The sequence below is a fragment of the Lactuca serriola genome, chromosome 9, assembly GCF_051521515.1.
Source record: "Lactuca serriola cultivar US96UC23 chromosome 9, Lser_US96UC23_V15, whole genome shotgun sequence".
In the NCBI taxonomy this organism is placed as follows: Eukaryota; Viridiplantae; Streptophyta; class Magnoliopsida; order Asterales; family Asteraceae; genus Lactuca; species Lactuca serriola.
In genome coordinates, this window is record NC_136416.1 from 8,157,562 (window position 1) to 8,170,564 (window position 13,003).

The window sequence follows — 13,003 nt, forward strand, 5'->3', positions numbered from 1 at the left end:
TTACATGATCCTTCGTTTTTTTTTTTTTTTTTTTTTTTTTTTTTTTTTTTTTTCAATTAATTTGGGTGCAAACATGGTTTGACATTAACCTTTTGTGGTAGGTTGGTTCGTCCGTCCAAGATGCCTCGACTCGTTCTTTGGTTATATTTGGGATTACATCACTTGATGGGTTTGATTTGATTGTTTATTACTTTATTTGTATATAAGATGTTTGAATGTGTCGAACATTAATATGACATTTTTGGTGCTTTGTTGTTGGATTTTTTATTAGGGAAAATGACCTTGAGTAATAAAGTGTTCGTCCTGTATTCATTAAGTCTCTTACCTTTTTTTTTTTTTTTTTGTCTTTATTATACCATTGAACTTATAATTCCTGTTCACCAAAGCCACTGCGACCGGTTATCACCTGTTTTACCGGTTACCACATTTAATTAGAGATGACATGTCATATTACGTGGATTTAGAACATATTTAATTACCGTTTCTCTTTCACCCCCTTTCTCCTTACAGTTAGGGTTCGTTAAATTGAAGAAAAAGTTCAATCGAAGCATACAATTAGGAAATTGAAGAGAACTGGTGAATGCGAGTGTTATAGTGAAGAAGATGGCCTCCGATTCCAAACAACGTAAGTATTTAACAGTTTATATACATTATAATGGTTTATTCGCACCAAAACCATTAGTGTACTTGAACGCTGTTGTTGTTTCAATCTGTGATGTCGATTTTGGTGCAATGGATCTCAAAGACTTTAACTTGTTCATTACAAAGTTGATTGAAGGCAGTTGTGATAATGTATATTATTACACTAGAAATGAACCATTGGCAGATGGTATTAGGAGAATTGGGAATGATGCTGATTACTTTTAGTTTATTGAAACGGGTTATAGTGATGAAGCTGGTCTAAGAATGAATGTGTATATAGACCACGGAAATGAACCTGTACTTGATTGGGTTGATATGGAAATAGTAGAAGATGATGAAGGGCATTATTCTGAGGAGGACCTGGATGATGATAAAGATTCACAACTTTATGATGATATTCCATATGAGCATGAAGCAGATGATTACGTTCCTTCTCTTGACAAGACTATTGGTGATGAATTCTTACATCGGGTGTCAGGTATGTGTAAGGATATAAATGATGAGGCTGAAACTGATGAGGTTGAAACGAAGAATGGAGATGACAAACCAGTGTACCTGTCCATAATGAGAACCAGAAATGGGACAAAATGGTGCCAATTCTAGGTATGAGATTCTTTAACCCCATGGAATTGAAAAATTGTTTGACTAACTATGCAGTGAAGAATGGGTACAACCTTTATTTTGAGAAAAATGATAGTTAGAGGTTATTAGTGAGATGTTGTAAAGATAACAAGAACCCCTCTTGTCCTTTTAGACCGTGGGCTTCCTGGATGAGTAGTGAAAGGTCTTTCCAGATTAAGTCCTTAGTTGATGATCATAACTGTTCAAGAGTCTTCAAACTTGGTTCCATTGTAACATATAAATGGATTAGAAAGCATTTTAAGAATCAACTTGTGAAGAACCCCAAAATGAGCATAAGGAAAATGAAAGCCAAAGTAAGTACAAAGTTTAACTTGATTGTTAGTGTCACTCAAAGTAGAAATGCTAGGAGATATGCTTTGGATGAGATAAAGGGTAGTTTGATAGAACATTATGGTAAAGTATGGAGTTATGGAGAAGAAATAATGAGGAAAAATCCTGGTTCAATAGTAAAGATATATGTGAATGTCATGCCGGATTCCACCACTTACTTTTCTAAAATGTATGTTTGTTTTAAGGGTGTGAAGGATGGTTGGATTGCAGCATGTAGGAGGGTAATAGGGGTAGATGGTTGTTTTTTAAAGGGTATATGTAGAGGCCAACTGTTAGAAGCTATGGGTAGGGATGAAAACAACCACATCTTCCCTATTGCATGGGCTATGGTGGAAGTTGAAAATAAGGAAACATGGAAGTGGTTTCTTGACCTCCTTCTGGATGACATTAAAATGGGAATTGGTCATGGATTGACCCTCATATCAGACCAACACAAGGTATATTTCTGTTTTGTTTTGTTTAAGTTGAATATTTTTATTATGTCATCTATTTATGCTTTCTTTCAGGGATTAATAGAGGCTTTCAAAGAAAGGGTTCCAGCAGTAGAGCATAGACAATGCGCTAGGCACATCTATGCTAACTTCAAGAAAAGATTCAAAGGTGAACAATATAGGAAGTTGTTTTGGGTAGCAGCTACTAGTACTACTCAACCTAAATTTGAGGCAAAAATGAATTCCATACAAAAAATTGACCCTTTGGCTTATGAACACCTCATGGAAAGGGACCATAAAAGTTGGTGCAGGGCATTCTTTGAAGTGGACAGGGCTTGTGATACTTATGAGAATGGCATATCAGAAAGTTTCAAATCTGTTATTGATCTTGCTAGGAAGAGGCCACTCCTCACCATGTTGGAAGAGATAAGGATTTATACAATGGAGATGAAGTATAAAATGTTGCTAGAGGGACAAAGTTGGGGGAATTTATAAATATGTCCATCTATAAGATTGAAGATATCAAAGCTAAAGAAACAACAAAGGTATGATATAACTTCTATTTTATAAATATTATATGTCTTATATATAAGATTAATAGAACTTCTTATTTTTATGGGCAGATTTTGGGGGGTTATACCTTCTGGGATACAACAATATGAGGTTAGGATTGGAAATGATGGATATGCTGTGGACCTTAACAACAACACGTGTGGATGTAGATGTAACGCCCGCAAATCCGGGCTAGTCAAATTAGAGGCAATAGGGGTCGAAAACGACTTTTCGACAAAAGATTATTTAGAATAAATAATCTTAACCAAGACGTAGGATATGTCGCAAGGTTTCCGTACATATAAAGAACGCCGAAATCCGAGTTATAACGAAGAAGTTATGACCCGACGAAGTTTCGCGACGGAACCGGCACGACACCGGGAAGCGTAAATAGTGAATTTACGATAGAGCGAGATTTAGCCTTAGCAATCTAAACGAAGGTCGTAGAATATGTTAAACTAAGAACATCGATAAAAAGAACGCCCAAATCTGACTTCGTATGAAGAAGTTATGATTTTTCGAAGTTTCGGACTAGCAGTGTACAACCCGAAATTCGAATATTAGACCGAGCGGTTTTTAGCCGACACGACCTAAACGAGAATCGAAGATCTCGTTAAAAGTAGCATAACGAGAAAAAGATGGGCGAAAACGGATGTCGGATGAAGAAGTTATGAGGATTTAACGGACCAATCATGTCCCGACCCGTTAATAATATAAAATTTAAAATCGAGCCAAAATTAGCCGACGGAGTCTAAACGAAAGTTGTAGAGTACGTTCCCGCCTTCGCGTGGATATAAAGAACGTCAAAAACGGAGCTCGTACGCGAAAGTTACGAATTTTTAAAGTTTATGATCGTATTTGCGAAGGTTGATGAGGATTGATGACGTGACACGTTGTGGGCTGTCCGATGATGGTCTTAGATCTCGCTTCGGATCATGCCACGAAGCCTCGCCCTACGCCCCACGTACGAGATCCGGAACGCCCCGCGTAAACCTCGGTCTGATCCATCCGACGAGTGGAAGACAGCTGGGTCCGAGTTGGAGTTCTTATCCGAGGAGTACGCCCAGCGTACCCTCGGTACGCCCAGCGTAATGTCCGAAGCCTGACCCTATAAATTGATGTGCAAGGCTGCCATTTCTCTTCACCCCAAAACCTCTTCTTTCTCTCACTACTTTCTCTCTCTAGCACCTCTAAACACCCCTAAGCCCTAGATAAAACCCCTAGCTCCCGAGGGAAGCCCCGAGGCTCCCGGAGTCCCGAGAAAAAGAGCCTTTCGGTTTCGAAACGCTGCTCCAATTAAGTTCCGGTTTTTGATAAAATTCGCTGTAAGTGTGCTACGCTTACGCAATTTTTAATATAGCTTTCAAATAATTATAGGAATGTTATTAGGTCCTTAAAATAATTATTTGGGCTATTATTATGAGTTATATTGAGTGTTATTAACACTTAATAATAGTCAGACTAATTAATTTGTCGCGGTTATCGTTAGACTAAACCCTAGTGGTATTGGTACTAGGTTTTATCGAAGAAAAATCGTTTTGAGAGTATCGAAGCACTGTCCGAGTGCCGAGTCATCACCTTTCAGGTGAGTGCATAGTCCCCTTTCATCTTACACATAGATATGAAGTATTTTATATAAACTACGTGCTATGTGTGCATATTATCTGAATACTTGCTGTCTATGCTGGATGAACGTTTTATACATGTTTTAAAGGATTTAAAATGTATACGTATTTTATATATACGAATATGTTGGGTATGAGATAGGTAGATGAATGACGAGAGATAGAAGATGATGTGAGTATACATTGGCAGCTATAGACTTAGTGCCTATGGGACAAACACCGGTAGCTATGGACTTAGTACCTGTTAGACGTTGGTAGCTATGGATTTAGTACCTGTTAGGAATTGGTAGCTATGGACTTAGTACCTATTAGTTAGACACTGGTAGCTATGGATTTAGTACCTGTTAGGAATTGGTAGCTATGGACTTAGTACCTATTGAACACTGGTAGCTATGGATTTAGTACCCGATGAGTAGACTATAGCGACTATGGAATTAGTGCTTTACGAACGAACATCGCCAGCTATGGATTTAGTGCCAGTCCTATAACCCTGGAAGTAAGGGACTTCGGAATAAACGAATGCAGGATAGATGACTCTTAGGTTAAATCCTTAAGAGTAAAGAAGATAATGGGGATGGGTAATTGGGTGGATTGTTTGATTGTTTAACATAATATTTATATTATTGTGGGTTGAAAACCCTATGTACTCACCAGGTTTCCCAACCTGACCCACTCAGTTTTTTTATATCACAGGTGTTGATATGAAGTCACTTTACACTGAGAGATTTAAAGAGATGTAGATCACTAGTGTAAACAAATGTAAGTTCTGTTTATGCTTATGTTTATGTATTAACGATGGCATCCCAAATGTTTTAAAATGAAATAAATACGTTTCTTCGAAAATGTTTTAATAACATATTTACCATGGGAACAAATTCCGCAACATTTTTATAAAATGAAGTACTCTGATTTTTATAAAGCATAAACAAAAATCAGTCTTTTCTGGCTGTGATTTTGGGGATGTCACAGTTGGTATCAGAGCATTAGTTTAAGCAAACTTGGAATATGGATTTATTTCTAGACTTAAACTTAGAATGCTAAGCGATGATTGTGAGGTGTGAGCACTAGCTTATTTTAGGAATGATGCCTAAATTGCTTTTATGTGCTAAATGCTTTGTGCATGATATATTGTTATTTGTTCGGATCTATGGTCTGTTGCCGACTGGATCTGGAAACCTTATGTGTTTAGGATTCTAAACGTACGACTACGATATTAGAACTAGCATGTAAACGTTTCGGGGTGATAAGAATGATTTAAGACGTCAATCCTAAATTAAGATCTAGATTCACCTTATTCGGTGTATAGATCAAAATGGCAAGAACCCGTAGTGGAGCTGGGAATGCAAATGGGAATAGGAATCAACCCCCAGTGGTTCAGCAAATACCTGTTGTAGAAGAAGTTGTGCCTGAGCCAGTCACCATGGTTGGAGTTCAAGCCATGATTCGGGCTATGCTAGCTGAACAAAGGGAAGAAATGAGACAGATGCACCACAAAAATAGGGTCGAACCTACCGTACATGTTGAACCGACGGAGCCAGTTCCCGAGCAATCTGAAGAAGGGAACTACAGCCGCCAAGTGAGTCAAGTAGGGACTCAAGGTGAGCAAAGGGATGGCCCAGAAGGGAGAAACAACAAGGATGGGTGGATGTACAGGAATTTCTTGGGTGCGAAACCACCAAGTCTCTTAGGAAGCCCAAAGCCTGTTGAGATTATGGATTGGATCTCTGAGATGGAGATGGTGTTTGAGAGCTGCAGCTGTAATGAGAAACAGAAGACTGTCTTCGCCGTAAGACAACTGAAAACTAGAGTCTTGAGCTGGTGGAAGCTATTGGCAGATACGATGCCACGAGGAGAAGCCATAAGGATGTCATGGGAGGAGTTCTTGGAACAGTTGAAAATGCAGTGCTGCTCGGAGATAGATCTGATAGAGCTAAACAACGAGTTTCAGAACCTGAAGAAAGGGAAGATGAGTGTTGATGAGTATGCCACCGCATTCACTGAGAGGATGAATCTATTCCCCTACTTGGTGCCTACTGAAATCTCCAAGATTGATAGGTTTGCTAACGGACTTCCCACTGACTTTGGCCCAATGGTCAAAATGGAAACTACCTTGAAAGCAGCTGTTAGGGCAGCTAAGAACATAGAGGCCCAGATAAGAGAAAAGGGTATAGAAAAAGATAAAGCGCTATGTGCCATACATAACCAAGAGCCATACATAACCAACATATCCATAATCAAGTAAGGTGCTATGTGCCAAACATAGTCTTGCTAAGGTGTTATGTGCCAAACATAGTCTTGGTGTTATGCCACGGGCCGCACGTGGTCTTCCTGGTCAAGCCTGGGGCCACTCCCTGGGTCTTATAGACAATTGCCAAGGGCCACCCCCTGGTCTTCCATGCAATCATCACAAAGACAACTATACATACCACTCTACTAGGCTACTCAGCATATAGGGTGCCAGGAGCCACCTCCTGGTCTTTCATACGTAATAGCATATAGTACGCCAGGAGCCACCTCCTGATCTTTCATTCATGCTACCTAGGGCTAACCCCCGGGTCTTCCTACCAGACATAATAACATATCGTGTGCCAGGAGCCATCTCTTGGTCTTTCATGCATAATGCCTATGGCTAACCCCCGGGTCTTCCTACCATACATAATAACATACCGAGTGCCAGGGGCCTCCTCCTGGTCTTTCATGCATAATGCCTAGGGCTAACCCCCGGGTCTTCCTACCATACATAAACTAAATGTACCGACATTGTGGCCGTAGACCCATACAAACAGTGAGGAGACTCACCTCGCACTGTCAAAAACTCGCTGAACACCTCTGACTGCTAATCGACAACTTCTGACCCGCTGAACCTTCGGCTTCCCGAACTATCCATACCCAAAATAACATTTAGATCAATAATCCAAAAGTCAAACTTGGTCAAAGTCAACATCCAGTTGACCTGACTCACCGAGTTGGTTTACCAACTCGTCGAGTCCAGACTCCTCCAATCCCAAAACAACCACGAATCCACTCGTCGAGTCTAGCAATAACTCGACATGTTCTCCTTCAACCACTCAATCCGAACCAACTTCATCCGACTCGTCGAGTTCATCCTTGAACTCGTCGAGTTCATCATCCACATATGAATGTGCCTAGTCTCACTACTAGAAAAACAACCTTTTACGACGTGCAAACCATGACACTCATTAATTTATGTTACGCAACCGAGAGTGATATTAAAAACGTGTCATCTATTCAGAAAATTTAAGGATTTAGGTCACGCATTACTGCGCGCCCTTAAATTATTGTCATAAGAAAAAAAATTAAAAACACGGAGGGCGCTGTATCTTAAATGCGCGTCCTCTGTAGGTGTCGCTTTATAATTTTTATGAACGCGCGTTCTTTAGTTACAAGCGGGAAAAGAAAAGGCGAAAAAATTAGAAAAGCTCGCTACCTCTTTTACCTAAGCGTTTTGACGCATCTTTCATTCTCCTCACACTGTTGTGCAACCTTTTCCAAGGTTACGATTTCATCTCCATCTCTCGACTTCATCATCTCAATGAAGAAAAAAGGCTTCTGATTTCCATTATCTGCTTCATCTCTGCTGTGATTCACCTGCTTCATCTCTGCTGTTCTTGAGAATACTCGCCGACAATGTTCTTGCACTATTCCTTGACCTGATTCTTTCCGTATTCTTTTCTCCACAATATCTTCAAAGACATTCTCACACACTTTCTAAAAAAAAATCATTTTTCTCTCTCAAGAACCCTAGCCGTCACTCACACCACCATATTTGTAGTGTGTTCTGTTCGGATAAATATGCATCGATGAAACAAGGAACTGTGATATGGAAGGCCACCCAAGTATTAACTCTTCAAGATTCAGGCCTCCAACACCCCATTTACATCGGACTACCAACACCACTGCAAACAAAGGTTCGAATTCCCCTTTCCCACCGGTCGAAAATCGCTTCTCCTTACAAGCCCAACACCCTATTGACGGGTTCGATTCTCCTCTTCTGGTTATATAAAGGTATGTTGTGCTTACCATCGTTTATCTACCTTTTCTCCATCCACACTCGGTACCTTTTTGTATTTGGATCCGTTATCACTATACGTCTCTTCTTCTTCCTCTCATACCGACGAATTATGGCAAAATCTTCACCATCTTCAGTCAACTATGGAGGCCAACAACACAAAAAACTATGAGATCTTGGGTGTTCAAGTCCATCGATTTCTTTGTTGGTGTTGCTTCAATTTTGGGTTAGAGAATTGAAATGGATCTGACTGAAGAGATCGAAAACAAAGGTGGCATATGGGCTTTGGAGCAGAAGATCGATCAACCAATGGATGTTGGTGGTTTGGTCTCACACCTTCTTTACTGTGGGATAAAGATCCTAACCATCTGACCTCTCTCTCTCTCTCTCATGACGAAGAACACAATTTGAAGGATTATCAATCAAGAACGATTGGTTATGGTTATGATTTAAAAAGCAAATAAAAATGCAGTTGAGGTAGCTGAATCTTTTTTTTATCATGGGACTTGCGATTGGAGGGTTTTAGGCCCAATTATTCTTCTAATTTCAAATTGCAGGTAGGTAAACTGAATATATCAGTCGATATCGATGGAGGGTTTGCGACAACCAAGGTAATAGTTTTGATTTGCTTTTAGTTGGTGTTTCTCTTACTGGTACCCTTCTTTCACATTCTCAAATTATGTGTTCTTCTGTGTGGATTGGTTTGACATTTGAAAGAAAGTTTTATGAAGCACTCCAACTGCTCGATGAAATGCTTGAACCAGGTTTTTGGATTCATTCCAGTCAGTTATTAGATCGTGCATTACTACATTTAATCTCAATTTAGTTGTGGATTTTGTTGACTTAATCTATGTTATGAGCATATTAGATCATATTTAAATTATTATATTATTGAATACATGCTAAAATTCAATGTATGTATAGCCCATATAAAGTTTAAGAGATAGACGGTTATATGCAACTTCATTGAACAAAGAAGAGTAACAAATAGTTATGTCGAATTGACTATAGTCATAGTAAAAGAGATTTGATTTTGATGTAATTTTTTTAATAAGGAGCCTCTGAATAAATGTGACAATTTAAGGACTAGGAAATAGGACAACCCAGGTTAAATTATATAAATTATAAGAAAATCCTCAAAGGATATTCTCCTTCCTACAGACTCGCGCCTATTTCTTCACCTGCCTCATGGTATCATATCCTAGGCTATTTTCTGTTTTTTAGGAAAAGAATACGGTCTTTTCCAGAGAGCTTCTTGCCGCCTCTTGATTTGGTTGTTGTTCCAGGAGACAATAAGATGACATCGCTCCTCACCACCTCCTGCTGATGGCACACATTTTCTCTTTACTACTTGCCAAACTTCAAAGTTTCTTTCATCATATCACATGAACCATTAGGAAAATTAATTTGAAGGCCTGTAGCCATCTCTCTCTCTCTCTCTCTCTCTCTCTCTCTCTCTCTCTCTTCACCCTTTTCTCCCGATTTTTTGGGTCCAATATTTATTTGTTCATCGTCGTTGCTGCTTGTTACCTATCTATGGCCACCATGAAATATTGAATAAACCAATTTTTATTTAATTAGGTTGAATACAGGTAGTTGTTTCATTCGAAGTTTGGATCTTTTTATCTTCCTTTGTTTAGGTTATAATCTAGTTGGGTTGTATCCAGTATATGAGTTTATGGCTTGTTATATGTCAGTAGTTATATATGATAGTTATAATTCTGACCTTACCATGTTCAAATACAAGGCTTATCCCTTTTGTATTATGTTTCTTCAATTCGGTTTATTCTTTGTAATATAGCCTTTCTAGATTTTGTAATTTTCAAATTGGTGTAATTTATTTTTGTATTGTTTTAAGCAGAAAATTGTGTTTAAACACTGATTCCAATGGGTTATTGCAGGTTGCTGTTCAGGCAGACATCAAGCTTCTCCACCAGCCTTGCCAGCAACAGTTGCCTTCTGTGTCCCTGAGTACCTGTACAAGAATGACAACCTTACATCTTGAATGACAACCTTACCCTTGATGCACCCTTTAACTTCTCTGCTGTGGAAGGGCAATATCGTAATTATGTTTATGGGCATAAATATTACATATTTTTCTTTTCTTATTTCTATCCCAAAGCATCTACGTAAGGAAGAAGGTGAAAAGTGCCCAACCACCACGCAAGTGATGAGAAATTGAGCATTTAGAAAGAAGTTTGGTCTTTGATCAAATAGTTGTTCATAGAATTGATAAGTCTTACCTTTGACAACTCCTTCTTTCTTACAGGTTGCAGTTCTCCAAATGTTGGAAACACAGACGGGCCCCGAGTTATTTTATAAAGTAAGATGGTTAGCTTTACCTTCATTCCTTAGTATTATACTACTAAACTAATAAGGCATCTTCATTCCACTGTATTATTATTATTCTTCTTGGCAATGGCAGGTTTTGAAGAATCTGGTTGCACTACCTAAAGATACAGCTCGTCCTTTGAGAACTCTCAGCACAAAAGAGGTGATTTCTTTGATTTCACATGAAAAAAATATTATTATAAATTGATGGTAATTTTAAAATTTTAAGATGCAGTTTCGCCACCTGGCTAATGAAGTTGTTTATTTCTTCTACCTGTCCATTGAAAAATCTACCCAGTTATAGAATTTTCAAAGTAAGAAATTCTTTTAACGTACAATGCTTTAGTTTTCTGTAAGAAAATTATTAAAGTGCAACTATGACCTTTTCTGCCTTGTTAAGGCCTTTTGGCGTGTTCGGATTGAGGCGATTTTTGCTTTAGCTAGCACAGCATCCGAGGTATTGTATAAATGACTGAAATACCCTTTCTGAGGTTATTACTAGATTTTCTTGATATTGGTCATTGACTGAAATACCCTTTCCTAAAGGTTAAGTTTCTTTTATGCTCAGGCTAAATGACTTTCATGATTTTGCAGAGTATTTTGACTGAAATACCCTTTCTTAGGTTGTATTTCATATTGGAGTAGACAACAACCTAACCACGGCTACACGGCAGCATTTTCTAATATTTATCACCCGCCTCAACCGGTAACCACTGGTGCAATTGACCCACTGGCTGGTGGTGGACCGGGTAGTGTGGACATGGTGGGAACCGCAGCAGCAGCTAGTGTCTATCAGCAGCAACAACCCCAACCAACTCAAATCAACTGGCCTAACAACTACTAAAGTAAAAAACTTCAACAATCAAAACCCAAAACCCAAAAAAGTATGAATGGATGGAATTGGATTATTAGGGATTTGATTTGAGTGTAAATCATCTTATATAGGAGGGCGAGGAGGTTGGAAGTTTTGATAGAAGAGATTATGTTATTTTTGGAGGATATTATATATATATATATATATATATATATATATATATATATATATATATATATATATATATGATGCATATAAACAAAAAAAAAAAAGATGAATTCCTCTTGTAACCGATAAAAGCAACCATTTTTAAAAGGTAGAGAGTGATGGGGTGGGGCCTTTTGTTTTTTTGTTAAATGTTAATCGTTTCTGAAGGAAAAGAAAATCAAAATGTAATTTTGATTTATTTAATGTCTCGTGTCTTGCAGTTTCGTGATGAGTACTTATATACTCAGATGATGCAGGGAAGACACTTTCAGTAGGCTGCAAGTTAGTATATTTGACATCCATACCCTTGCACTCTTGGCATGTGGAAGCTCATGAGTTTCTATTAATGTATAAACATGGGTGCAATTTGCATTTGGTCTGCTTCATATAGGTTCTGGAGTTAGATGGACTCTTGTGGATTTTCTTCGAGGCCATGGTGATGAACAAATAAGTGCACTCTCATGGAGTCCTAATGGAAGATATCCTAAGTAGCTTTTGTTTTGCTTGCATGCTGCTTTTCTTATTCAGTGCTACTTTGATCTATTTTGAAAATTTTGATTTTTAGAGTCTTTTTGCATGACCAAATTTAATATCCAGTTATAATATAATTCTTCCCTTAACGTATCTTCACATATGTAGCATCTGCTTCATATGAGAGCTCATCGTTCACAATGTGGGATTTTGCTCAAGGTATATTCTTATGCATGTTGAGTTTTTCAATATACCCCAGAAAAGTTAATCATGACTATGCTCTTGTTGGTTTTTTTAAAAGGAAGTTAAAGGCGTATTTCTCTTTTGATATGTAAAAAAGCTAATGGATTAGAACTTACTAGAGATTATGTTAAAAAGATGATCTTTCTTCATATATTGAGCTTGATATAAGCAATTCTTGTTGTGGGTATTTGTATAGGGGTGGGCACACCCATTCGGCGAGGATTAGGGAGAATATCACTGCTAAAGTGGTCTCCTACTAGAGATTACTTCTTTGCTGCAAAATTGTAATCTATTTATCATTGGACTCAGATGTGTTCAGTTGATATATTCATTCAAGCACATATTAAAAAAGCTTTGGCACTAAAGTAATTATCATGTTGTTATGTAGTGATGGAACATTCTATCTGTGGGAGACAAACACATGGACATCAGAACTGTGGTCTTCAACAAGTGGCTTTGTTACAGTTAGTTTTTATTGCATATACAATATTGGTCTAGTGCATGTAGAGATGTCATGTAAAATTGTTGTAGTATATTTTTCATGTGTAACAAACACAGCATTAGGGTTTATCTTGTTGATCTCTAAGTTGTTTATATAGATACCACATGATATTTTGGTGAAGTTGGTGCTAATTGCTATATATGTAGGGAGCAGCATGGGATCCTATAGGGCGTAATTTGCATG

General features: G+C 38.2%; 1 protein-coding gene and 1 long non-coding RNA gene across 2 annotated transcripts; both read left to right on the forward strand.

Moving 5' to 3' along the window:
• The first annotated feature begins 1,565 nt into the window (after nucleotides 1–1,565).
• LOC145075309 (uncharacterized) lies at nucleotides 1,566–2,540 on the forward strand. The gene is made up of 2 exons (XM_079021598.1): nucleotides 1,566–2,051; nucleotides 2,121–2,540. The coding sequence occupies exons 1-2, from the start codon at nucleotides 1,566–1,568 to the stop codon at nucleotides 2,538–2,540; spliced, it is 906 nt and encodes a 301-aa protein (XP_078877724.1).
• A 9,687-nt stretch (nucleotides 2,541–12,227) lies between these two features.
• Nucleotides 12,228–12,783, forward strand: LOC145072178 (uncharacterized). The gene is made up of 3 exons (XR_013690943.1): nucleotides 12,228–12,294; nucleotides 12,515–12,602; nucleotides 12,707–12,783. It is a non-coding gene; the product is annotated as an uncharacterized LOC145072178 (long non-coding RNA).
• The last annotated feature ends 220 nt before the right edge of the window (nucleotides 12,784–13,003 follow it).

What these genes read in the sequence shown, in the direction of transcription:
- LOC145075309 (XM_079021598.1), top strand. Translation starts at nt 1,566, where the DNA reads ATGAAAGCCAAAGTAAGTACAAAGTTTAACTTGATTGTTAGTGTCACT. An exon ending in TCATATCAGACCAACACAAG is followed by an intron (nt 2,052 to 2,120) that starts GTATATTTCTGT and finishes GCTTTCTTTCAG; the next exon opens with GGATTAATAGAGGCTTTCAA.